Below are 24,690 nucleotides of genomic sequence, written 5' to 3' on the forward strand. Positions count from 1 at the left end.
CACACGGCAACGCAGCATAATCCTTGTTTCTATCTGGATCTTCACACACGACATGATTCTTGCTGGGTGTTTCAAAGAAGGAAGAGAGGCGTTTGGTGGCATCCATCCATCCATCCCATCGGACACGAGTCATCAAAGATATCGTAAACTCATGTTCAGCGAACAAGCGCGATTTTGGGATCTTTATTCGGGCGCGGCATATGTAGACAAATTCACGTTTTCTTGGAGTTGATTCGTTTCCACGCGTTGCATTTGTAGTACACTTATCGAATGTGCATTTCTCCATCACGATCTCTATCACAACACCAAGGTACAACTTCAACAACCAACCCGAAACCAAAACTAGGCTCCAATAGGATTCAGAGACGCATTTCCATCTTCATCAAATGCCCATCTCAGGTTGCCATGTTGATTCATCCTTTGGTACCCGATGGGGCCGATGTCAACAGAAACACCTCTGGTACGCTAATGTCGTCTCTATATGCAAACTTATCTACACTACATATGCCATCATCGCCCTGACAACACAACAACAAGCTAACGTATATCATCGGTTCGCGGGGAGTTCGACAAACGTCCCTTGTTGCTTTCTAAATCTTATAACGACAGACTTCCTCCTCTTGATCTTTATCTGTATAGCTGGACATGTCGACTTCTCGTAACGATGCTGCGCTATCTGCTGCTGTCTTTTCTAAAATGAGGTATGGTGTGGGGTCATAACAAGTCGTTATCGCGTTATGCGTCAGGCATAGGGATGGTTATCGCTGGAAAGTAAATCGGTAATGAAGGTTTGCTCGAGGCAGGAATAGATGTGAGAGCTCTCTTGGATGGGGTACGTTGCGTTGAGTTGCTTTATCGCGTTTTCGTGGGCTGATGTGTATGCTCTCTTGCATAGAGTGAAAGGCTAGACATTGAGGCGATGTCGTGCTTTGTTGGTGTTGGTGTGTGGTGGGCTGGTCTTGTCCTTCCCTGATGGACACTGAAAGCGTAGAGGGGTTCTCTGCGCGTGGTCTTTCGAGACGGGGTTTGTGGTATTTTGATGAAGCTGGAGATGTTCGTTCCTTACGTCCCTGGTCGGCTCCGAATTCCGTGCCTCTGGCGCGTTGGATGAGTACCTGCCCAGGTGCTACGCGATCTGCTTGCCGTGTACCCTCTCCTCCTCTTGTATTCTTAGCTCGATTCACCCACCCAAATCTGTCTCTTTCTCTCCTCCATCCCACCCCATCCCATCCCTCCTCCCCATCAAAGCCCAAACCTCTCCATCCCAACCCTAAGATCCTCCTCCGTCCCCAAAAGATTCATAGCCCAAGGCGGCCTCTGACTCTTAACCACAAACCTCGTCTCACCAATCTCCTGCACCCTCCCCTCTCCCCTCTCCCTTCCTTTCCCACCCTCCCGTCCAGCCTCCACCCCAACCTCCTCTCTATCCACAGGCTGCACCTTCTTAGTCCTCCTCTTATACGGCGGCCCCCTCCCCATCTCCGCCGCCTTCTCCCACGCCGTCTCGCACCCCTTAGCAATAATACCCGCGCTCGCCCACCCCGTTTTCTTATCCGTTTCGAGCAACCGCGTGATGAGCCACTCGCGCTGCCGCGGGTCCTGGAACGTGATTCCAGCGAAGAAAAGGGAGAGGGTTGATTCTGTTAGCACGGCGCCGAGGAAAGGGGAGAGGTCAGACGTAACGGGTATACTGACGCTAGCCCATATACGGCCGATGAGCATGCAGTAAGGTGCTGTGACGGAGGCGCAGACTCCGGCGGCCATTTGCGCGGCGGGTGGCATGCCAGGGTGGGAGCGCAAAAGGATGATTTTGGAGAGATAGGCGAGGCCCCATAGGATGGATATGTCGTAGCTTCTGTGGAGGATGGCTGGGCCGAAGGGCGTCATATTTCCTCGGTCCAGTGGCTGGGTTCCTGGTACGGGTGGTGGGTAAGTGTCTTCTGGTAATGGAGCGAAGCCTTCGCTCTGTTCTAGAACTCGTAAGACGGATGTGTGGGCGTCCATTATGGTTTCCCATTCTGAGACTGCTTTCTCGTATAGGGTGGGGAGGTCGGCGTGTTGCGGGTTGGGTACGTTGGGGGTGGGGGGTGAGCGTTCGTAGTTTGGGTTTTCGTAGCTGGAGAGGATGGGGCCGGGGCCTGCTGAGGGGGCCATGCCGTAGAAATTGGGCATTGGTGGTGGTGGTTGGCTTCGGGGTGGTCCTCCAGTCGATCCGGGGGGTGGGCCAAAGCCTGGTGGTGGCTGTGGTGGTCCTTGCCCTGTCCAGCCTGGCGGTGGAGGTCCTTTCCATCCTGGCGGCGGACCTTGCATCTGTGGTGGAGGCCCTCCAGAGCCTGCATGCATTTGTTGTTGACCAGGTGGGCCGCTGGGAGGCGGTCCCATGCTGCCAAAACCGGGCATACCCGGGCGAGGTCGCCATCCTCCATCCGCTTCCACTTGTCGAAGTTTGCGTGTGCGGTCTCGAACTGTAAAGTCTGCGATACGACCTAGGAGAAGAATGATGTGATCGTGTGAGCCATAAAGGGCATCGGTTCGGCCGAGTGGTGCTCTTGGGGGACAATCGGACCATTTGCGGTAGGGGTTACTGCATAATGTCAGTCTCAATTCCTAGATCCAGACTTGGTTCACTTACATGAGACGATGGCCGCTTACGATGCTCTGGTAAACATCATGCCTAGCATACGACCAATAAATATCCTGAAGCGTCTCGTAACTTTGCAAGTCCAGTTTTGCGGGAATGCTTTGCCTCGCGTCATGTCTCGCGCCATTGTCCTCAAACACCATTCCAAAGTCGTCATAGTTGACCTTCTTCCCCACGATCGTGCTCACGAGACCCTGATCTGGCATCAAGGCACTGTCTTTGAGCCTTTGGTCGAACTGTCGTTGATCAAACAGCATCTCTGGATTCTGATGTGGGAATTGTCGTTCCATCGCAGTTTGCGCTGCTCGCATGCGTCTGTACTCTCGCGTGAGTGACCGGAAGTCGAGCTCGGTGATCAGGCGCTGGGCGCCGACGAGATGTGTTCCCCATTTTACGTGCTCTGCGGTCCATACTTCGTAGAAGGCCAGGAGCAAGGAAGTCGCTAGTGTGTTTGTTGATAGACGTTTTGTAGGGTTGCCGAGAGAGCGCACGAGGCGTTTAAGTGAATATGCATAGTGTTTGTAGGACGGCGTTATAGAAGCACCCTGCAGTCTTGCGATGTGCAGGCTTGCTAGCGCTAGCATGGCGTGTAAAAGTCCTTGGTGGCTCAGAGCCTTCAAAGGTAATGTATGTGTCCATAGTCCTTGCTGAGCTGGGTGTGTAGTGCTTTCGAAGATGAGAGTGGGATTTCGGGGATTTCGTTCGTACATCGACAGTGTAGGTCCGGTCTATGATATGTTAGTAAACACTGCCCAGTTCGGTAGATCACAATCTAACGATCCCGTCAAACTTACCACATGAATGTAGTGCGCGAAAACCCTCGCAGTCTTGGGATTGCGCAGGGGGCTTGCTGCGTACTCCGGTCTATAGTGCGACAGTAACCCGTCGTACAAGAACGCATCGTATCGTCTGATTCCAAGCTCGTTGTAGTTCTCAAGGTGTATGCGACGGATGTTGCTGAATTCCTTGCTCGCAAGTAGAGCCTGCTCATCCTCGATTGTTTCCGCTTCAAACATCTCTTCATCCGATTGAACGTCCCAGTAGTCGTCGTCTTCGTTTTCGATCGCGGCTTCGTCGAGAACCTGCGTAGGGCTGACATGGTCGTCGATATCGAATCCGCCGAGAAGAAGTTGCGGTTGAGACCGTTGCTTTTGTGATACGGCGGTAGGTTGGTCTGTATTCACCACTGGTCAGCCTGGAAACATTCACGGACATGTACAGGTAATAAAGAGTAGCGTGCCGTCGCACCTGGAGTGACTTAAGGAACCCCAGGCTTAGAAGACATGCACGAATTTATGTATTGACAATGGGTTGGGACACGAAGAGAATAACGATAGTCATTGGGGTATATGAGGTTTTAACTAGACACGAGACATACCGAGGACAGGCTGAGACATATACTTTACATCTGGGGTTATATCATGAATGGGCATCTGCACAGGAGGATAGCTTGCATGACTGAAGTCAGCGTGAGAAACTGCTGCTGGGTAATTGTGAGTTCCAACGTGGCTGAAGCTCCGGGGGCCTCCCTGCGGAGGGTGTACGGTAGCATGTGGATGACCATCGTATCTTTGCATGCCCGGTGGCGCTTCCGTGTAGTGAGGATACTGGTCGCTTCGCGGTGATACACTCGAGTAATCCCGATAGGAACCTTCGGCTTGCTGGCTATCAGACCGGTAGGATTGTGGATAGTGTGGCGGAGGCTGAGGGACTGCGGCTTTTATAGTGGGTTCGTGGCTGTATGGAACCGAGACTGGTGGATATGGCGCGCTCTGGGTATATTGAATGGGCGGTTGAAATGTGCCGTGTGAATCGTGCCTATACTGTGTCTGTGGGCTGGTGTGCATAGACTGAGGGGGCGGGAAATATGAAGCGGTAGGCGTATGACCATGTGGAGGGTGGTTTGGCGAAGAAAGCGGCTGTTGGTGAAGAGGCGATGGCAGAGGTTGTTGATGAGGCTGTTGATAGGCCTGATCGTGTGTGTAGCCATGGGTCACTCCAGGGTAAGCTTGTGGGGGTTCCAAAGGCCCTGAAGTTTGGCTCGCGTCCATGTGGGAGAAGTCGAAGCTACCGTGTGGGCGTGGCTGGATCGGACCAAGCATGCCCTCTTGCATGCCGGTAGTTGGCTCGGGCCCTCGATATGACTGATTGCGTGTACCAGGAAGCATTGAGGTGTGATATTGGATAGTGCTGACAACGCCTGGGTGATTCGGCCAGTCGCCAATCGGTGGTTTGAAGATGACTCGTTGGTTGTAGCCCTCGCACTGGCGTTTGGACTTTATGCAGTTGTTGCAGGTAGGTCTCTCTTCACCACACTTTATGCGGCGTTTTCGGCAGGTGAGACATCCAGTTTTGGTCCTCTTTCTCATCTTGGAGTTGGTAGCAGACCCTGAGAGGCCGGTTGGTGACACATCGCCCGGGCCTCCCGAGATTGGAGCGGGCGCCATACTGTCCATGGATTCGAGTAAAGAGATAGAGGTAACAACAAGCGAGTCTGTGGTACTTAGTACGAAGCTACAAGGCCATATAAGGGACGGAAGTCTGGGATGACATACCTGAGTAATCTTCGATCCTGAGGAATGGGGGCACAAGATCGGCGGGCTGATGTTGGTCCGCTTGGAAGCGGGTACGGAGCCAAGATCGATTAACCTCGCAGCAGTGCCGATCTGAATGGTTGAATCCTGCGGGGCGCCAGTGACGAGGCAGTCAAGCTTCACGGGCGACTGGGTTAAAGATGAAAGTGATGGTGTCGTCTTGTAGGAATCCAGGGCTCAAAGGCAAGAACAAATCTACTCAGGGAGAGTCGATCATTCAACCCACGGGAGCCATGTGGAGCCAGGGCTTCAATGTTAGTTATAACGAAGTGGGGAGCACGCACCAGGTGTCAGAGGCCGCTGGGAAGGCCAAAAGGGGAGCGAGCGGCAAGCCCGCCGCTGTTCGTGGGTACGGAAGGCTGTACGTAAAATGATAGCGCGTCCACAGTACCTACATCAGGCATGGAATGGCCATAGGAGCAAAGGTGTTCTAGACTAGAATGGGAACTATACTTTTCTGGGGAGCGACAAGGTACATGGGGGTTGGATCAGGGTGGGCAACTGGAGTCGGATGCAGAAACAGCGGGTGCGGACACGGACTTGGAGTGTTCAGAGCAGGGCAAGAAGTCAAGTTCGATTCGGCAGCTGTCGTGCGAGGTCTCGTCGAAGTGCGTGCCAATGGACCGGGGGTATTGAAGGGCTTGCGCTAGGAGAGTGGGAGAAGAAAATTGGCGGCTGATCAACGGATCTGATGCCGGGTAGGCTAATGAGGGGGGTATGATGTTTTGCGTTGGACGTGGGTTCCCAGCCAATCTGCCCGATATAGACACACGACTGGCGAAGCGATGGGGGTGCTTTGGTTGCGAGCGTTGAGAGATGGACGGCGGGACGTCGGCCTGAGGAGCTAGCCTGCAAGCACTTGGTGCGCTGCCGAGTTCGGAAGCGGCCACGATGCTTTGCCGAGGATCCTCACCCTTCTCGCTCCCACCCACTGCACGTCGGCAAAGCAACCTCTTTGACACTTTGCTCCACCCTGAAGCGTGCTTTGCCTGCTAGCCGCTTGGGCAGCTGTCATCAGCCTCAGTCGCGTGGAGGTTGCGTTCGTGTGCGGAGCCTGAGTGGAACGTGGGACTCGGGCGACAGCTGGCCATGCTTCTGTTCCCACGACACAAACCTTATTCCGCGCAAAAGACATTCCGTGTGCGACGCGTCTTCACGTACATATCATCCCAATCCATCACAGTGACTGGCCCAGCTGGAGCGGACGTGTACTCGCCCAGTTCAACAGCTGTGGACATTGCCAATGGCCTAGCTAGCCGCTATTGCTGCCAGGCCTCCAGGAATCGCGCAATTGCCACAGTGGTCTGCTCTGATTGCCTCTGATACATGGCTCTATCATTACCAGAAGCGGCATGGTGCTGATCGACTGATGGCGTCGTCTCACGCGCGCCGGCCAACGAGCTTAAGCATCCGCCAATTAACCTATACCATCAACCACCCTACCGGACCTTCTGTCTGGTTTCGCGCGTTTGATTCACCGAGCACCCTGGACATATTTCGACGTCACTGGCACAACTGCTGCTAGAGTGGCCGACATGCAAAGCATCTTCGCGCTGGTGGCGGCTCAGGGCAAGCTGAGCGGAATACCAAGCTCCGCAATCAAGAGCCATTGCCGCGGGGGCCCGCGCTTCTATTATGATTTTCGTCCAGGAATCGCGAACCCGACAGCTGGGCATCGTCAGCCTCTGATTGTGATGGCTCCCTGCCCACGAGTCGACTGCCTCGTCGACTGCCTCATTCAGGGCTCAACGGGGTCAAGGGAGCGAGGTACCTGTGTGCTCGGCGCTATGCCTCCTCATGCCATGTGCTGATGAGCGTGCGGAATGACGATCATGTGGACTTTTGTGGGGCTCGGAATACCTCTATTTCCAGTAATGGCCGCTGAACTTCGCATTCGACATCGCGGGTACGGATGCGAAAGAGCAGCCTCACCCAGCACGCTAATGCAGCATCTTCACACCACGATTGCATTAGTGCTGCGCGCATGCACGACTCAGGGTTGGCAGAGACATAATTCTGCCTTGTTTTGTTTTTCAAAGTCAGTGTCAGACGTTCACCGGGAGAACTGTCTACTGGTCCGCTCGGCGCAGTCGCGGTCTCTTGTGCTTTTTAGTCCTGGTATATCAAACGGGTCACCGGTTCGACGGCTGCGGGTACTCTTCCCGGTTATTAAAGGATCAGATGAAAAGGAAGACTTGCAAGTACAGTGACCTTGGGCGTCATTATGAAGACCCTACAAACAGGGGTTGAGCCCAGGTTACCAAGGCGCTGGACCCGAGATGCTGCACCTCACATTTTGGCTGCAAAAGCAACCACTTTCCGAGTCATCGGTATGTCCCGATCATGGCTGTTTACGGAAGTGACCGAACTATAAAGCCAATTTTAGACAAGGCTCTCCAAGATAACGGGATACGGTTGAGTTGCGGTTGAGCTTGCGGCGTGGTTAGCCGGATCCGGACAGCCATTCGTGGATTACTACACCGGTGACGATCCGACGGAAGCACAGTTTGCAATTGCAATCGAGATGCAGGGGTCGAAAGAGTTCTCTGCTGTGGCTGCCACGAGAAACGGAACAGCATTGGGCGTGTAGTGGTAGGTGAACGGCGACTACTGAAGGCGCCTTGCTTCAATAGGCTCACCTTAGCGACCTAGACCCTAGATCTAAAACTAATGTCTAAGGTGTAACTAGCTTAATGTCTTTAGTCTTAGTAACAGCAACTATAGTATTATCTAAACTATAAGTTTAATCTTATATACTCTAAGCAGAGATGCTGCTACCTTAAAGATAGTTAAGTATAAAATTTTGCCTTTTCTTTAGTAATACTTTCTTATCTATCTACTTTAAGCTATATATATTAAGCTACTACTACTATATCTTATACTATAATTACTTAAAGTATTTCTAGTTAGATAGGCTACTCTAATACCTAAATTAATAGAGTTTTTAAAAACTACTAGTAAAATACTAAGCGTACTTAGCTTATTATTAAATATATAAACGTAATTAGCTTTAATTATATACTTAAGAGATAATACTATACTATTACTAAAGCCTTAGCTATATATTTATATAGTTATATAAGCCTTAACACTAATGTTAAATTCTTTACTCTTATTAAAATACGTTACTTTAAAGTAATCTAATAGTATTCTACTATTATAATAATAGCTACTAACGCTTATATAATTAGTTTAATATTTATACTACTAAGTTAAGAAAGGCTTTATAGAGAAGTAAAGCGTATTTTACTTAGCTTATAAGCTAAGCGCGTAGAGAGAGAAAAGAGAAATAGAGTAGGTAGAATAGTAGTAGCGTAGCACCTTAATTAATTAGTTCGGGTGGATAGCACTTCCTAGGAAGATACTGCCCCCTAGATCCAAAGCTTGATTTTCGACATGGGCTGATGCCATATCTACGCCCCTCACCCGCTTGCCATTTTCGACAAGGGGATTGACAGCACTCCCCACATTTGCTAGACACTTCTGTAAGTTATTGCGAAGTGCACGTGATCGGATAGAGGCGCTGACGTCGTGTTAGGGGAAGTATACACGACTCGCATTGAGAACATGCACGAATTGATGCGGACATGCTCACCCACACACCCACGTCTAAAGCGGTTCCTTCGATGTTCGGTTAGGACATCTGCCATGCCGGGTGTTACTCACGGCTATTGACTGCGGCTGATGAGTGCAGCAAGGCTTTGTTTGCGGCCTGCAATCTGAGCATCTCTTCAAAGCGACGCGGTCGCATCAGTTATCTCGAGTGCTGCTGATGCTTCAGTACTCTGCCATCTCAGAGGTGTGCCCTTACATATGACGACAAGATCAACTCAACAATCCAGTAGTCTGCAACCATGCACAATCTGACCCCGCAGCCTATATCCACTAAAGAGACGGTAGTTCCAAGGTAGTTCCTGCGCGAAAGTTAGTACGCGGTCGTCGTTGTTTGTCCGCTACCTTCTCAAGAGGAAGAATCAACAATGACATGGCAGTAAAGTAGCAACGGCTGATATAACAAGCTTGCTAAAGCACAGTATGCTCTCGCTCACCGCTGTCCTCAAGCGCAGCCACAGGATACCGTGAACCATCTCAGGGTTGTAGCTTGCGCAGGTACACCTCCGCCGTAACGGAAGCGTTTACACGACACTGCTAGTGCAGCGACACCTGCAGCCATACAGCACTCTACATTACACGAGCGGATTTCTCCCTCACGGCTAAAGCGAAGTTTCCCGACGCCACTGTCCACGCCACCAGCCGACAGCGTTGCCTCTTGCGAAACGTCCTTTACTGCACATGGCTTCCTTCCAAAACACCCGATTTGTCGTCATCGGCCTAGCAACTAGCATGTTCCTACCCCAGGTTCTGGTGCTCGGGATCCTGCCGAAGGAACGGGGCGTATCCGAAGGAAGCTTCGGTGACATTGATCGGCTACCCATGTCAACGATCCTGGTCGGTTGCATGCATGCCATTGTAACGACACGCGGTCTTATACAAGGAGTGACTTTCGCAGGTATGGTACTTGGACTATTATCACTGTAAGTTCTGATTCTTTAACGCATTGTGGCGCGATTGCAACAGCCACTGCAGATGCTTCTTCAACCTTCTCGAATGCCGACTATATGATAGCGCCAAAACACCAATTCTTCCACATACGACCATAGTTTCAGGATAAATAGCGCTTCCCGTTCGCTCAGCGGTACTCAAGCCTGTGAACGGCGGATTAGTACTCGGGTGGGTGACCACCGGGGACCACCCGCTGTTGTATGTTTTTTGCCTTTTTTATGCAATTCTTTACCCACCAGCAAACCTCACTACCATGCTTCTCTTTTTCCAACCTCGTCACCAGGAATACACTCCGCGGCTGTAATCCGCGTACCCATCGTATCCAATTTGGTCATCGCCTCGATGCCTCAAGCAAAGCAACCTGCATACCACTAGGTATTGCTTCTGCTGCGAACTCCTGACGAACTTCGCCACTGAGGCGTAGACTATTGCTTGCTACTGCAGCTAGAGTTGTTCTGCATAGAAAAGCGTTCTTTGCTTCTCTACGTTTCTTTTGGCAAACAGGTCCGGCAAGCAAACCCACACCAATCCAAACCAACGGAGCTGAAAATTCGAGCAGGGCGAAATGAAAGTGACGTCTAGATCAGAAAGAAATCTAGGAAGACGGCGAATGATTAGCACACATAGCTGACGTTACGTGGTTTAGTCAAACAACCACTTCGTTACTGTCGTTTTCTATCGGCCCGTCCCATTCTCTTTTTGTACCTGCATTTCCCCACTTCCTCAGCGACAGACTACGACATGCACCTCCTTCTAATCTTGACTAGCCTCATCGATGAGTACCGAAGTACGTTGCCGTCAAAGTACGTACGTATGCTACACTTGCTTTTACTCGGGTCGAGAGCCTGCCGGAGTCGCGTCGAGCGTTACCCGACCATCTCCCAAGCTCTCTATACGGATCGACGTCGATCGTTAGGACCCTGGTTCGCCTGCAAGATCGTTCGTGTCTTATTGGGTCACTCGTATGCGCATAGAGACGTACTGTTTGACGATATGGTGCAGTATGTTGTTGGTTCTTTACGACTCTTTTTCGGCGCTTGGCGGAGATGCTAAGTACAACACCAATCTGAACTAACTCATCGCTTTACTGTTCTCGAACATACAGCGCGAGCAGCATGTTTACTCAGCACAAAAGATGACATCTGGATCGCGCATGGCGATCCCGTCGATCCGCGCTTCGTAAGCCTACAGTAGCATCCCTCTAAATTACCCCTCAGCAGTTCAACCAAACTGCTGAAGATCGGGTGCAGTACCAGAGTCACTAAGTGGAACGAACTGGGCTGATCAGTGGGAGCTAATCTTATCTTGCGGGGAGCGAGCAGATCGGGATTGACGACAAGCCGTACGTGAGATAGTAGAGCATTGGTTAGAAGCGAATGTCGTGTTTTCCTGTTTCGTTGCATGAATAGGAGATGAGAAACCGGGTTGCTGGATTTCTGCAAATAGAAAAAGAGATCATTGGCTTTATTGTAGAACAGTATCTAGGTTACAGTGGATACGCAAGAGAAATGACACGTGATATTGAGGTTTTGGGGGAAATTGAATAACATACTTCGCTACGACAACAAGCTATAGCGACGAGGATAGACTGCATAGAGCGCACTGCTGATAACCACATATGATAGACACCACTTCAGCCTTTCTCAACATCCAGCGACTCGCCATCACTCTCCGTTCGTCACTGCCACGCCTCTCTCTACATGTCCTCCTCCTTGACTCATAGCAAACGCCCCTACCAACCCTCCTCCATACTCAAGCACTACCCATTTCCCAGCGTCTCCAACCTTCAAGCACCTAAGATCATCCAAATACAACACCATGGGCTGCATACCATCAACCCCCAAACCCATCACTGCCCCCACCACTAACCCCAGCACTAACCCCTTCTCCATACCCCACCCTAATGCTATCAGCCCCAACACCACTAAGCACCCACGACCATCCCGAAGAAGTCCAATCTACGATCCACCCGCGTACACGGATGCCAGTAAGCTAAGGTATAACCGCGGAAGTAGCGGGGTGTATAGAGGTGCATCGGGGAGTGTGTATAAGAGCAATAGAGTGTCTGATGCGACGGATATAGGGGGGGATGGAGGTGGTGACGGAGGTGGAGGTAGTAATGGGCATGATAACCACCATAGTCATGATCATAACCAGAGCCATAGATAGTCATGGACACAGTGGTGATAGTGGAGGACATGATGGCGGACACAGTGGCGGGGGTAGTGGTGCAGGAAGCTAAGTGCTGTGAGCAATGAAATTTGATGAACGATGGAGATGGTAGGGAGCGAGGAAATGGTGTAATGGTTCTCGTTTTGTTATTGAAGCGAATCTGATTTTGGGTATCTTTGCGCCGTTGCTGGTGAGCCAGCTTTGTACCTCTCCACTGTGCTTGCGACATATTGTGGGGCTCTCATGAGCCTCTCTCGTCGTTATGTTGTCCTTCTCTTTGATGTGAGCTGATCTGCCCTCTGCTTTCATGCATGGCCGTGTCGTGACGACCCCCTCACCGCATCATACGAAACGGATGCCCCTCAGTGCTAAACACCCAGCTATCCAAGCTCGCAACCTCGACATCTGAAAACGTGAGCCAAAGATACTTCAACGTTTCCGCAGCCCAGAAGCTTTCTTGCATATCAACCCATTTATCCTCGCCCTTCGACTTCGTATCATACACATCAGCAAGCTGTGCGTATCCAAACGGCGCTTTGCAATGCTTTTCCATACCGGAAAAGGCTTCCCATGCCCACTCGCGATACCGCTTCTCGCCTGTTATGCGCCATGCGTAGAATAGACTCTCTACATACTCAGGCCGGCCTTTGTATGCTGGTTCTCGCGCCCAGATACCGCTAGCCATCGCTTCGCGCTCTTGACGGGCAGTTTCTGGAATGAAGAGCGGGTCGTCGTATCCGAATTTGGGTATCCATGCCCATGTCTCTGGGCCGATCTTGGTGGGTGTGGAGGTATATGAGTGGCGGCAGCCTTCGAGGAGCGCGAGCGCAAAGGTACGGAGGTAGGGTTCGTCGTAGAGTCTGGATGCGAGGAGGATGGTACCGGGTGCGAAGCAGGCGAGATGCCCTTGCTGGTTTTCGTATTCCTTGTTGTATCGTCCGATGTAGAGGTGCTGCATGTAGTGATCGGGTGCTGGCGCGGATCGGGAACTGAGGTGTTTGCGTAGGGAGTACGCCGCGTCTGTAAATCGGTGTTTGTATGTGCCAAGATGGGGATCTGTTGGTGGTGCTAAGAGCGTCATCTTGACGAGGTACTCGTAGTATGAATCGTGTCCACCATCCCAGTGCCTCTGGCGGCCCACTGGCTCTCCTGTCATGATGTCGACAGGTGCGTCAACCATGCCTGGCCACGGTGTCTTCCACTTCGACCATACAAGAGGCGCCCACGCGTTCGTCGAGTTCTGCGTGTATGTCAAGTTACCAGTCAATCTGGTCAAGACGCGGTTCTCGAGGATCGAAGAGCCAGTTCGCGCAGGGCCTATAGCGGGGTGTTGGTCGTAGCCGTGTTTGGTGGGGTCGTCGCTAAAGACGAAGGAAGGATCTGGCTCGCCCTGCTCTGTTTCAAAGTCAACACGAGGCCATGGCATGCCTGTGGGGGTGTCGTATGCTGGAGCAAGCTTCCCCGCTAGGGTGACAGCATGCTCCAGTACAAGATCGCGTGCCTCTTCGCTCAGTACGTCTTCCGGAATAAGCCCGGTGTCGTACATGTCCACAATAGACAAAAGCCCGCCCAGGTATCGTATGGTTGTCTCGAAAGGGTCGACGAGGTCCTTCGCTTCGGTGAAGTCGATCGCGAGTATATGCTCGAGAGAATGCGCCAGCTCGTCCCATAGCCCCATGAGCGCCAGCGTGCTCGCTGAGTCCACGATGAAAGCTCCCCACCCATTTCTGGATGACGAGTTGCCTCCCGATACAGGCAGGATATCATCGCAGCCCCAGGCGTTCTCCCTGTACTTCCAAAAGGTATATTTCATGGCATCCCGCACGCTCTTCGCTCGTGCCTCGTCTGCCTTGCCCGTTCCATTCCAATCCGCGTGTTGTATTTGTGCGCCGAGCTTCGGTATGTCCCTCTCTCGAACAGTTGGGTTCTGGAACTCCTTGATGAGGAGGTAGAGGGTGATGACGATGATGGCCGCGAGGAGCTTGAACGACGACTCGGGATTCCGCTCGAATTTGGACTTGCCCCAGCGGCGGAAGCCGGGCATAGTTAAAGAGTGGTGGAGGCCTTATGGTGCTGGCGGAGGCGCTCAAGAGGCGGGTGGTAATAGCGCGCACATCTGCCCAGGTGGTCTCAGGGTGCGGAGTGGGTGCGGAGGTGCGGCGATCGATGTTCAAGGTTCCAAGCTATGAGACCATGCTTGGCTCGAACGGGATGAATATTGTATGGTGAATGAAAGAACGGTGCTCAATGCTAATGAGTGAATGTACGAGACGAGTTTACACATGTGAGCGCTGGCGTCGCGCTGGAGTCTGAGAGTTGCTCCAGGCTTGGCGCTGAGCCCTCAGCGTCGTCATCGCGAACTTTGTGACACCAACGCGTGTGCACCCTCTCAACCTCGACATGGCTGTCTGGCAGTACGTGCGCACCCTGAGTATGTACGTTCCTAACACTAACATTGAGATAGATGGTTCAAGAACATACCGCCCAAGACGCGCATGATCATCGGCGTGGGCGTCATGGCGTACGCGGGCGCTGGCCTCTACATATCCGACAAGGCTGAGGAGAAACTTGGCCTTACTCCAACCGAAAAAGATCGAGAGCAACTGCAAGATGTGATACCTAAAATATCAACTATCGAGAAGCGGACGTCATGACGCATGCCGTCTTGTTCACCGTAACATATATTCCCTCCTAAAAGGAGACACCGAAGACATGGTGAGGAGCAACAAGCTTATGATGCACGAAGATCACGAGACGGAAGCTGACATTCCTCAGCCGCACCCACAGTCTGCTTCCCACACCATCGCTTTATTGTGCCTACCTGGATAGCGTGGAAGATCTAAACGTCTTGCTGCTACGAGAATGTTTCCGAAGTAATTTTGGTTCACGAGTGGATAAGCTACGATCATGTCTTGCAACGCTATGCTCAAGGTAGAACGGGGAACTTATATCTGGAATTCTACAGCAGTCACCGAGTGACACCCCAGAGCTTGGCTATCACGTTGTAGGTCTAGACTAATCTACAAGAACTATCGAGGCTATGCAAAGCCGCGATTGTCAACACGGTATAGCGCCAGAAGACAAGACTCATCGATGCACTACAGTTGCTTGCATGCATGGCGTAATTTATGGCTTCGACGCGACCTTAGCGCTTACCCAGCCGCTTTCAGCAGTTTCATAACCCACCTGGTTTCGTTCATCGAATGTTTTGCTCTGCACTCCCATATTCGATAACACATGTAACGTCACCTTCACCGAACCGATGATGCCCTCGCCATCGACTGAAAACCGTGCAACAGCCAGGTATCCATCCCTCCTGAAGAAGGTAGAGCAGATCGCTGTGACGAGGAATGAACAGTGGAACAATGTTACGTTGGTCGGGCAAACGGATCCTCTGTCTTGGCCTGATCATCACACAACAAGAAGAGATCGATCAAAAGTGGACGTGACTCAACGGCACGTTACGGGTGGAGACGAACAGCGAGAGGGTTCCATCTTCGACAAGCACATTGATTCTTCGTTCTCGATTCGAGACCACGCAACTGCAAGGGATAACTTTGCTAGGATAAAAAAGGCTCTGGAAGCTGTTCAGAGGAAAGATCTCGAACAGCAAAAAAAGGTCACTTCCGTTAAGTCGATGAGGGCATCATCATCAATTGGAATCCGCGCAGCGGCCAGCTTGATAGAGCCATCTGTCGCAGTTGTAGACTCGCGTCACTATCGATCGAAAGACACAAGAGGAAGGTCCAGGAACAGAGACCGCGCTACGTCACCCGTTCACTACAGGGATACTTCAAGCACACGATCGCAGTCACCGGCACACAGCTTCTACCATGACGACTCGCCGGATCAGACGCTTTTACCTATCAGAGCGCAATTTCCATCTTCTATCTATGACGAAGCGCCTGCATCCTCTGACAAAGCCTCTATAGGTTCCACCAGCAGTGACGTTGTGCCAGCTGTAGCTAGGCTTGGCAGGACAAGGGCCTGGAGACCATCTCAAACTCTAGAGAACACGTCGGGCTACCAGTATACCCCTCTCTTGGACGATGAAATCCGACTCCTTTGCCTCCATCCCGCTTCATTTGGGGACCCCTTATCTTGTTCCTTGAAGATTGTCCCGATGAAAAAGCTCACAACAACACTTCACGAGTTCCAGGCACTCTCGTATGCCTGGGGCAACGACCCTCCTTCCTACCCAGTATCCTTGGGTGACCTCCCCAAATCAGGGGAGTGTTCTTCCACTGCTGCATCAACGCAATCCTACACACACCTAGTCCGAGAGAATCTCTATCAAGCCTTACAACATATCCGTCTTGCAGACGATTATCTGTGGATCTGGGTAGATGCTTTGTGCTTGAATCAAGATGATCAAATTGAAAAAGGCCAGCAGATTCTGAAGATGCCGGACATCTATTCGAATGCGTGGAATGTCATTGCGTGGCTTGGTGGAGATCAAGAAACTATGAAAGATGTCAGGAGGGCTGTAGGCCTAGTGCCAAAACTCTTGAACCTCAAGACGCTCGATGTTGCCCTGCGAGGAGAGACTCCTAGTGAAGAAATTCTTTGCTCTTGGGTCGCTTTTGGCAGGCTTTTGCAGCGGCCGTGGTTCAAGCGCCGATGGGTCATCCAGGAAGTCGCTTGTGCAAGGAAACTATGCGTACGCACAGCGGATCAGATCTTGAGCTGGCTGGATTTTGCGGATGCCGTGGAGCTTTACTCTGATAACATCAATCGGATGCGAGCGCTGTATCGCCAATCATCGCTATTCACACTCGATCCCGTCGCTTTGGCCGGTATCGAATGTTCGCAAGCTGTAGCGTTGATGACGTTCTCGCGCAACATATTCCGAAAGTCGTCAAATTCATTGATCATCTCAAGGTTGAGGAATCTGGAATCACTGGTTCTCGCGGCCTCGGCCTTCGCAGTATCGGACATCAGAGACGTAGTCTACGCTTTGTTGTATCTTGCGAACGATAGCTATCGGTCTGCTATCACGCGGCTCAAATCGCCCGCTCGGCAGATCTTCTCGTCTGATTACTCGAAGCATCCAGCAGAGATCTTTGAGATTTTCGTCCGCTATAGTATAGCAGAATCTGGGTGCTTGGATATCCTTTGTCGGCCTTGGGCAAACTGGCCATCTGCAGCGCGTGATGTGAACTACGAAGGCCGAACTCTGCCTTCTTGGATTGGTGTAGCATTATTCGATCAAGACGGTTCTGATCCGCGACGCATTCCGCCGGAAGGCCTTCTAGGTCCGGTTGGCGGCCGAGTGTATGACGCATCCCGTGGCTTAGCAGTTCAAAGCGAGACAGTCACAGGAACAGGCGATTTGACACTTCGTACGCCATCGTTCTCAAGCATTTCGGGTGACGAAGGGGTCGTCATGATGAAGCGGCGCCCAGTGCTACGAGATAAGAGACATGTTTTGCGTGTTAGAGGTATGATACTGGGCAGAATCACAACCGTCTCCGCGTCAGCCGCTAGTGAAGGATTACTCAAAGATGATTGGCTCCGAACGCTTGGATGGCAGGGGACCTTGGAGAAAGGCGTCGATGACCAACTTTGGAGAACCCTCGTCGCAAATCGCGACCCAGAATCTAAAGCTGCTCCTACTTGGTATCGGCGCGCATGTGCATTAGCACTCACAAAGCTTGATCATTCCGGTAACCTCGATATCACAGCCTTAACCGCTGATTTATCGCAACCAGCTACTTTGGTAAACTATCTCAGACGAGTACAAGAAGCGACTGCAAACCGGCGATCATTTCGTTGTGAGAACAGCGATACTGGTTCCAGCCCCACAGGAGCTGAGATGGACGTCATTGTAGGGTTTGGGCCAGAAAACATATCATCTCAAGATTATGCATCGGTTTGCATCCTGTACGGGTTGTCGGTGCCGGTCATACTCAAAAAGATCGAAAGCCCTAACTTCCGCATCACTCGCGTGAAGCTTGTCGGAGCCTGCTACGTACATGGACACATGGAAGGGGAGATATTCTCTGGTATGAGCAAGGAGGAGATACGAGATAGATCAAAGACGTTCAGCATCCATTGAGCCTTGCCTGGAAACATCAACGCATGAGCTACTTCACAAACCTCCTTTTACTTTCCAAAACAAGAACCGAACCGGTCGCTCTATCTCTGTCTGGAATCATACCCGTATCTCCTACTTCCATTCTTTCGGCCACTTATCCTTGTCATTACTATAATCCGGCAAATCGATCTTCACCACCGTCTTCTCCTTCCCATCGCCTTCCTTCCTCTCATTCGCCAAAAGTACATCTACCAAGAACTTCCTCAGACCTGCTGGTGTCTTATTCGTGTACACGCCTGCAAAAGTACCCAATCTCCTCCATTGATTGATTCCTTTCAAGCTCTCAGCAGTCAAGGGGTCCTCAGCAGCCCATGTCTGAAACGTCTTCTTGTATATGCGCTCGAGATAGAAACGCGCCCGATTTGGCCACATCAACTGCTCCCCAATATCGTCAAGCAGTGAGTCTTTCACGTCGGACGGAAGTTTCCTAGCCTAGAGAATGATATCAGAGTCTGGCATTTTGAGAAAATCTGGGGGTGGACGCTTGGTTTGCTTAGCACCTGGAGTGGTGGACTTACCGGATGCCGCAGCAGGACTGTTTTGTTCGGGCTCTTCGTCGGAATCAAAGTTCAAGTCGTCTTCGTCGACCGAGTCACTTAGATCCATGATGTCGTCTTCCGCCATCCTCGCCTTCTTGTGGCCACCCATGTTGTCTTCGCCACCGCGAGATCGCTTGGCAGCGGCTGGCTGTCTCTCATCAAAGACCTCATACCTCTCCTTCATTCTCTCTCCGATGATATTCGGGATTTCAGTCAAGGTCTTGCGATCGTCGTCGGTGAAGAGGTCGGGGTCCTTGAGCCATGTACTGGTTAAGCGATCGTTAGACTCGTCGCTGAATGAGGCGCCGGAAAGAGCCTGTAGTATTGCTCTCATCGAGATACCGTCTTCTGTGGCTTTGTTGCCAAGTTGGCATCGTTCGATACGTTCGAGATTGCTTTCTCGCCATAGCTTGATTTGCTCGGAGGGTACTGCTTGCTCGTCGGCGAAGTCTGCGGGGATATCGGTGATTGTGTCGGGGCAGTTGAGTAGAGGGAGGAAAGCGCGATGCGGTGGATTGTTAGTGGCTGGTGGAGGATCATCGTCTGGTGGAGGGTCACCGCCTGCTCGAGGATTGCCAGCTGCAGCGAGTTTAGCCGCTGCCTCTTCCGCTGCCTTCTTGTCCTCATCCTTCATTGTCCTCCATGCCAGCCTATAGGCCTCTTCCTTTGTTGTGCAACCTCTATAATGGCCAGGTCGCTCTCGAATAAATCCGCGAAGGATGTTTTTGGATGCTTGGGTGTTTTGCGGATCGTTCAAATCGTCGATGTAAGTGTCGTCCTCATCTTCGTCGTCCGTATCCCAAACATTCTTTTCGGGGGGAGGAGTTGGGCGTCTTCCCCTGTTACCACCACCGGGACGGGATCCTCTGCCACCACCGCCACCACTACCACCATCACCACCACCGCCGCCGCCGCCGCTATGCCTGTTACCTCTAGCCGCATGTTTACGGAATACGTACTTATCGAACAACCTCGGTGTATCTGGCTTGCCTATTCGATCCCGCCAAGCGGTTGCCACCCAAGGCGCAACGACCTTGGGGTTCAGAATGCGAAAGACATCCGGTGTCATCTTCAACGAAAGCTCACCAGCTTTGGCATCTTCCTCACTCTTATTCTGTATGATCTTCTGCATCTCCACTCTTGTGTACAGAGAATCAAAGGCCAAGTCGTTACAATGTTGTTTCTTATTCCGCCTCCGAAAAGCAGCACCCAGATGGCGTAAGTAGGGCGACGAGTCTTTGTACAGGTATTCGAGAAAGGCAACGACGTACGGGCCGCACGCTCCACCATCGGCCTGAAAGCTGTTGTCATCGAACTGGTGCGGAACATATTTGGCGGTTTTTGCATTGTACATTCCTCGCTCAGGCCCGAGAACCTGCTCGATGGCACAGAGAATTTTGCCGGCAACTGTTGCCGCTCTAGACATGTCAGCAGGAAGACGCTCTGTCTTTCCGTTCCTGCGCACGAGTCTGATGTTGCCATCAATCCAGCGTGCTGTCTTTGATTGTTTGTCGACTACTAAGAGACCCCAGTGATAACCGATAACTGGAGGCCCTTCGGAAAGCTCCTCTTCCTCTTCCATCACCTCGCCTTCTTCGACTCCTTGAGTACCTGCTTCTCGAGCTGCCTTAGCCTTTTTAGCTTCCTCTGCTTTTCTCGCTTTCTCCTTATACCATGCGCGTTGTTCCTTAGTTGTTAATGGCCCGTCATTGACAGGCACTACAATATAACGCTTTGAATCTTTTAATGTCGGCTCAATGGTAACATCTTTGAGTAAGTCCTCCATGGTGCAATTTCCGTTACCGAAATTAAACAAATCCCAACCCTGGTAAATTGGGAGTGCGCAAACGTTTCCCCCCTTTTTTTGCGCAGTCAATAGAGCGAAGGCAACATCGAGACTACCAGCCTCGAGCCAGCAAGCAGGGTTATCGCCTCTTGTAGTTGTGATGTCCAAGTATTCCCGGACTCCGATCTCGCGAGTGTAGCCATGCTCATTCTTGAGTTCGACTAGACTAGTGCCTAGCCAATCCTCGATAAGTTGGTCGTCAGTCTTTGGTGTGTCTGTTTGTGTGCCTTCGTCATTGCTAGTAGCGTCAACCGCTGGTGTGCCTTGGATATCATCAACTTCTGTCGAGCCGTTGGCGGTATCTTCTGGAGTGCCTGCCATTTTGCAACAAATCTATTCGTGGTGTCCTTTTGATAGAATTAACGAGTGTCATAGATGCCGCGGACGTACAAGCTTGATATGTAGCATCCTCCTCGAGTTCTTTGAACAAAGCCGAAGACACTGAAAAGACGACGGGATACAACGAACAAAGACACCAAGGTAGATAGCAACGCCCTTTGTCGAGTATCAGACGACACCATCATTGTCCAAGTCTCTTTCACGTCCGTTTTGGGATGGCAATGTGATTAGCTGACTTAGTGGTTAGCGAAAACATGAGCATAGTCGATCGTAAGTGGAAGTAAATATTTTGAATCGTCAATTAAGTAGCGAGCGAGATTTTTAATCTGTCATGAAAGTGTCAGCTACAAAATACCGAGGCATCGACGGAGATGGACGGATACCGGAAAAGTGGTTAATACCGATCCATACTGCCGGTACACTTCCTGGCACCTTTGTCACACCCGTCTACCTCCATTGTCTTGCCGGCTCTGGCGGCACAACCTGTCGGTCCTCTGCCCCTTCCCTAATCAGGTTTGCCGGATCCGTAAACGGATTTGCATGCGCTTCTAGGTCCTCGGGCGACGCTCGTGATGTCGCGGTCTTCGGCTGCTGGCCTGGAGTACCATCGATGAATGTGAGACCGAAATTGTTCAGCGGAACGGGCGTAGCATGAGCACCGAGACTCGAAGAAGGGAAGTCGCGAAGGTTTTGTTGGGCGGGAGTTAGGGAGGAAGAGCCACTGAGATCGTCTAGTCGCATCGACTGTTGCGCATCCGTCTTGCGGTTGATGTATGCAGCAGCAAGGGCGAAGCCGAAGTAGATAGCCATGCTGTTATTGATTAGCTTATTTCTCCAACACCACCATCCATGTGTTGCCGTAAAACTTACCAAACCGCTCCCAACAAGCCCAAAACCTCACAACCCCGTTCAATCCCCTTCGCCCATCCACTCCACCTATCCAACGTATACATCGTCTTATCGTACTGCCAACACGAATCCCTAGTAAAAGCCACAGTGTGCCTCAAACTATAATCGATCTTGCTACTGGGGAAAGTATTCATCCAAACCGTACCCAAAGCGACGAGCACGAAGTAGACGGCGAGGCAGGTAGACCAAAGCATGCCAGCACGGTTTGAGACGCGTGCGGAGCGGTAGTGGCTCCGAAGGAGAAGGAGGAGATCGACGACTAGGAGAAGCGGGTTGAAGATCAGGATTGCTATGATCGTGCTGCGAGGGTGTTGGTTAGTATATCTTCATGGATGGGATGGTACGACAGAAAGACAAAACTTACAAGACCCCTCCCCTTGCCTTCCCACTCAGATACTCGGGCCCCATCAGCCCCGGGTCCGTATTATTCCACCCAACATCCATCCCATTCCAGAACTTCACGCGATCCACATTCGCATACAGCACCGGCAACGTCTTCACGACCCTATTCAACACATATCCATCCGTATCACTGTATAGCCCATACCTGGTGAAGTCAAAGTTGCTACTGTCATCCACATTCCAGCATTCGACTTCGCTTTGGGGAGAGGCGAGTAGACGGTGGGCCATGGCGACGCACAAGCCGAGTTGCGCGACGGCGAAGAGGATGGAGAGGAAGAGGAGGATGTCGGTTGCGAGGCCAGTGCGAGAGGGCCAGCGGGTTGATCGAGAGTGGGTGAAGAGGGTGAGGCAGGAGCGGGCTTCCTTGAGGGGGTTCATGCGGGGGCGCGCCATGATGGCGTTGCTAGTGGTGAGAGGTTTGTAGTCTGGTGTCGTTTTTTCTGTTAGTAGTGGGTGACTGGAATAGTTATCTGAAAGTCGAAAGGACGAGAAAGAAAGGTGAGCAGGACAGGATTTATCCATCCCTCAATCTCTCAGGGTCTGTGGTGTTGTCTTCTGGTAGCGGTACAGTGAGTACCGTGGGTGCAACGCCGGAAGCGAGGGGGAGCCATGATACCATCTTCAAATGTCCTTGGGCAAAATGGGCGGATGGCATCTTCAGGAAGGAGCGACGACGACTGCGCTGCCGATAAACCAAGTAAGGCGAACGAGGAAATAGCGACCGGTCGGAAAGGTATCAACTTGAATTGGCAGCTACATAGAAACATTGATCGGGCTCGGGGCTTCGCAGGGGGGTGTACATGCTTGCGTAAAGCAAAAGGACAAAAAGGGCTCATGACAGGGTAACAAGGAGATTAAGATCGTAATCAAAAGAGGTATTGCAAGTTGTTTACATGCGGCTGCGATAGGGCCTAGGGACAGCCGGCTGGAAGAGCCTATCCGGCAGCCTGTTTCCATACTGATCGAAGCGGTAGTCCTCCTTTTGTTCAATCCACATCTGCCCAGCAAGTTAGCCTTGTGCTAACAGCTAGAGCTTGCTACCGTAGGGGCGGGGCGGGTAGCCAGCAGTGTTGTAACCACTCACCTCGCGGTCGGCGTAGTTCCTGTCCAACGGCACTGGTTGTGGATTTAGTATTTCTTCGTCGCCAAAGCCCGCGTCTCCTTGGAACCTACGCGAATAGTGCGCTGCACCAATGGGTTGCGGGGCACCGTATTCGGCGTACGCAGGGGCTCGAGGGCCGTACTGACCTGGGCGTTGGGCGCGCGCGTTGCTCTGCATCCAGGAGTCGCGCTCGGGGAGACGGTCCTCGTACGATTCAGGGCGGCGGCCAAGGGGCTCGGGGAAGCGCGGGTTGTAGGTGCCTTGAGTCTCGATGGGGTACTGAGAGCGGTAGTGGTCTTCCTGCTGGTAGCGCTCGTCGTAGTGGGTCTCGTAGCGGCCGTCACGACCTTGTTGCTCGAAGTGGACGTCGTGACGGGGAGCAGGGCCGCGGTCGTCGAAGTGCTGGGGTCCGCGCTGGTGTTCGTCGATGTACACGTCGCGACGCTCTTCGTAGTGAGCTGGGGGCTGACGGTCGCGCTCAACCCAGACATCGCGGTGCTCCTCTACGTGTCGCGGCGGCGCGCCATCACGCTCGACCCAGACATCCCTCTCGATGTGCGTCGTGTGGGTGGGCTGGGCCTGAGGCTGGGGCTGGGGAGGTTCCTGATGGATGTCGATGTCGATGTGCGTCTCCTTGGTGGTCGCCTTGGGCTTCTTGGGCTCCTCGACTGGTTCCAGAGCAGTCAGGTAGCCGATGACCTCGCTGAGACTAGAATGCGCGATGGCGAGCTCCTTCTCCCGGTTCTCGAGCTTCTCCTTCTCGCTGAGCAGCCAGTAGACGCGGTGCCGCATGCCGATGCGGCGGCCGTCCTCGACATCGCCGGCGACGCGCTCCGTGTGCGGCGTGATGTTCTCAAGGGCGCCGCGCACGTCGCGCATGCATCCGTAGACCCACTTTGACTTTTCCGGGTTGGCCTCGAGGATGTCGTGGATCTCGCGGATGGACAGCAGGCGTCGCACTTCATCGAGGTCGGATCGGACGCGGCCAATGATGCGCACGTAGACGGCGTTGGATGGGCCAACGTCGCGGACGCGCTTGGCCTTGGTGAGGAACTCGGCGAGCTTGTAGGCACCCCCAAGGGCACCGGCGGCAGCACCGAGCGTGAGGATCTCTCCTTTAACCATGACGGGCGGTGAGGTGGCAGCTGCTGGGAGCTACCGGCTTGGTGAGGGTGATGTTCAATTGAGTGAAAGGGTGCCTGCGTCTCTGCCTGTACCTGGCGCGAGCATCCCGCGCAGGTTCAACCGGCGTGGAAAGTGGGGATAGGCGCTTTGGTGAGGTGTGAAGAGAGCAGAGTTGTTGTCGCTCAGCTACTCAGGGCAGCATTGACAGGGGCCGTAGCTGTTTAGTGTTATTCGGGGGCTGGGTGCTAGCCACATGGAGGCGCTCTAGCCTGCAGCTCGTCACTCCTCGCGACCAACCCGAGGTCTGAACTCCCCCAGAGCTCCACCCACGAACATGTGGCTTCCATCGCTTGCAACCGAC

General features: G+C 52.3%; 6 protein-coding genes across 6 annotated transcripts; 1 reads left to right on the plus strand and 5 right to left on the minus strand.

The window, feature by feature from the left end:
• Nucleotides 1-1,242: 1,242 nt before the first annotated feature.
• Nucleotides 1,243-4,074, minus strand: J4E93_009268 (uncharacterized protein; the record flags this gene model as incomplete). The annotated part of the gene is made up of 4 exons (XM_049347162.1): nt 1,243-2,584; nt 2,633-3,369; nt 3,436-3,815; nt 4,020-4,074. 4 exons carry the CDS (start codon nt 4,072-4,074, stop codon nt 1,243-1,245), a joined length of 2,514 nt encoding a protein of 837 aa, XP_049195726.1.
• Nucleotides 4,075-12,304: 8,230 nt separating this feature from the next.
• Nucleotides 12,305-14,014, minus strand: J4E93_009269 (uncharacterized protein; the record flags this gene model as incomplete). The annotated part of the gene is made up of 1 exon (XM_049347163.1): nt 12,305-14,014. The coding sequence occupies one exon, from the start codon at nt 14,012-14,014 to the stop codon at nt 12,305-12,307; it is 1,710 nt and encodes a 569-aa protein (XP_049195727.1).
• A 356-nt stretch (nt 14,015-14,370) lies between these two features.
• Nucleotides 14,371-14,624, plus strand: J4E93_009270 (uncharacterized protein; the record flags this gene model as incomplete). Its single annotated transcript, XM_049347164.1, has 2 exons — nt 14,371-14,376; nt 14,445-14,624. 2 exons carry the CDS (start codon nt 14,371-14,373, stop codon nt 14,622-14,624), a joined length of 186 nt encoding a protein of 61 aa, XP_049195728.1.
• A 3,875-nt stretch (nt 14,625-18,499) lies between these two features.
• On the minus strand, nt 18,500-20,773 carry J4E93_009271 (uncharacterized protein; the record flags this gene model as incomplete). Its single annotated transcript, XM_049347165.1, has 1 exon — nt 18,500-20,773. One exon carries the CDS (start codon nt 20,771-20,773, stop codon nt 18,500-18,502), a length of 2,274 nt encoding a protein of 757 aa, XP_049195729.1.
• A 465-nt stretch (nt 20,774-21,238) lies between these two features.
• Nucleotides 21,239-22,495, minus strand: J4E93_009272 (uncharacterized protein; the record flags this gene model as incomplete). The annotated part of the gene is made up of 2 exons (XM_049347166.1): nt 21,239-21,602; nt 22,065-22,495. 2 exons carry the CDS (start codon nt 22,493-22,495, stop codon nt 21,239-21,241), a joined length of 795 nt encoding a protein of 264 aa, XP_049195730.1.
• Nucleotides 22,496-22,991: 496 nt separating this feature from the next.
• J4E93_009273 (uncharacterized protein) lies at nt 22,992-24,329 on the minus strand (the record flags this gene model as incomplete). Its single annotated transcript, XM_049347167.1, has 2 exons — nt 22,992-23,099; nt 23,187-24,329. 2 exons carry the CDS (start codon nt 24,327-24,329, stop codon nt 22,992-22,994), a joined length of 1,251 nt encoding a protein of 416 aa, XP_049195731.1.
• Between the last annotated feature and the right edge of the window lie 361 nt (nt 24,330-24,690).

Source organism: Alternaria ventricosa, assembly GCF_023758065.1.
Source record: "Alternaria ventricosa strain BMP 2768 chromosome Unknown scaffold_20, whole genome shotgun sequence".
Lineage (NCBI taxonomy): Eukaryota > Fungi > Ascomycota > Dothideomycetes > Pleosporales > Pleosporaceae > Alternaria > Alternaria ventricosa.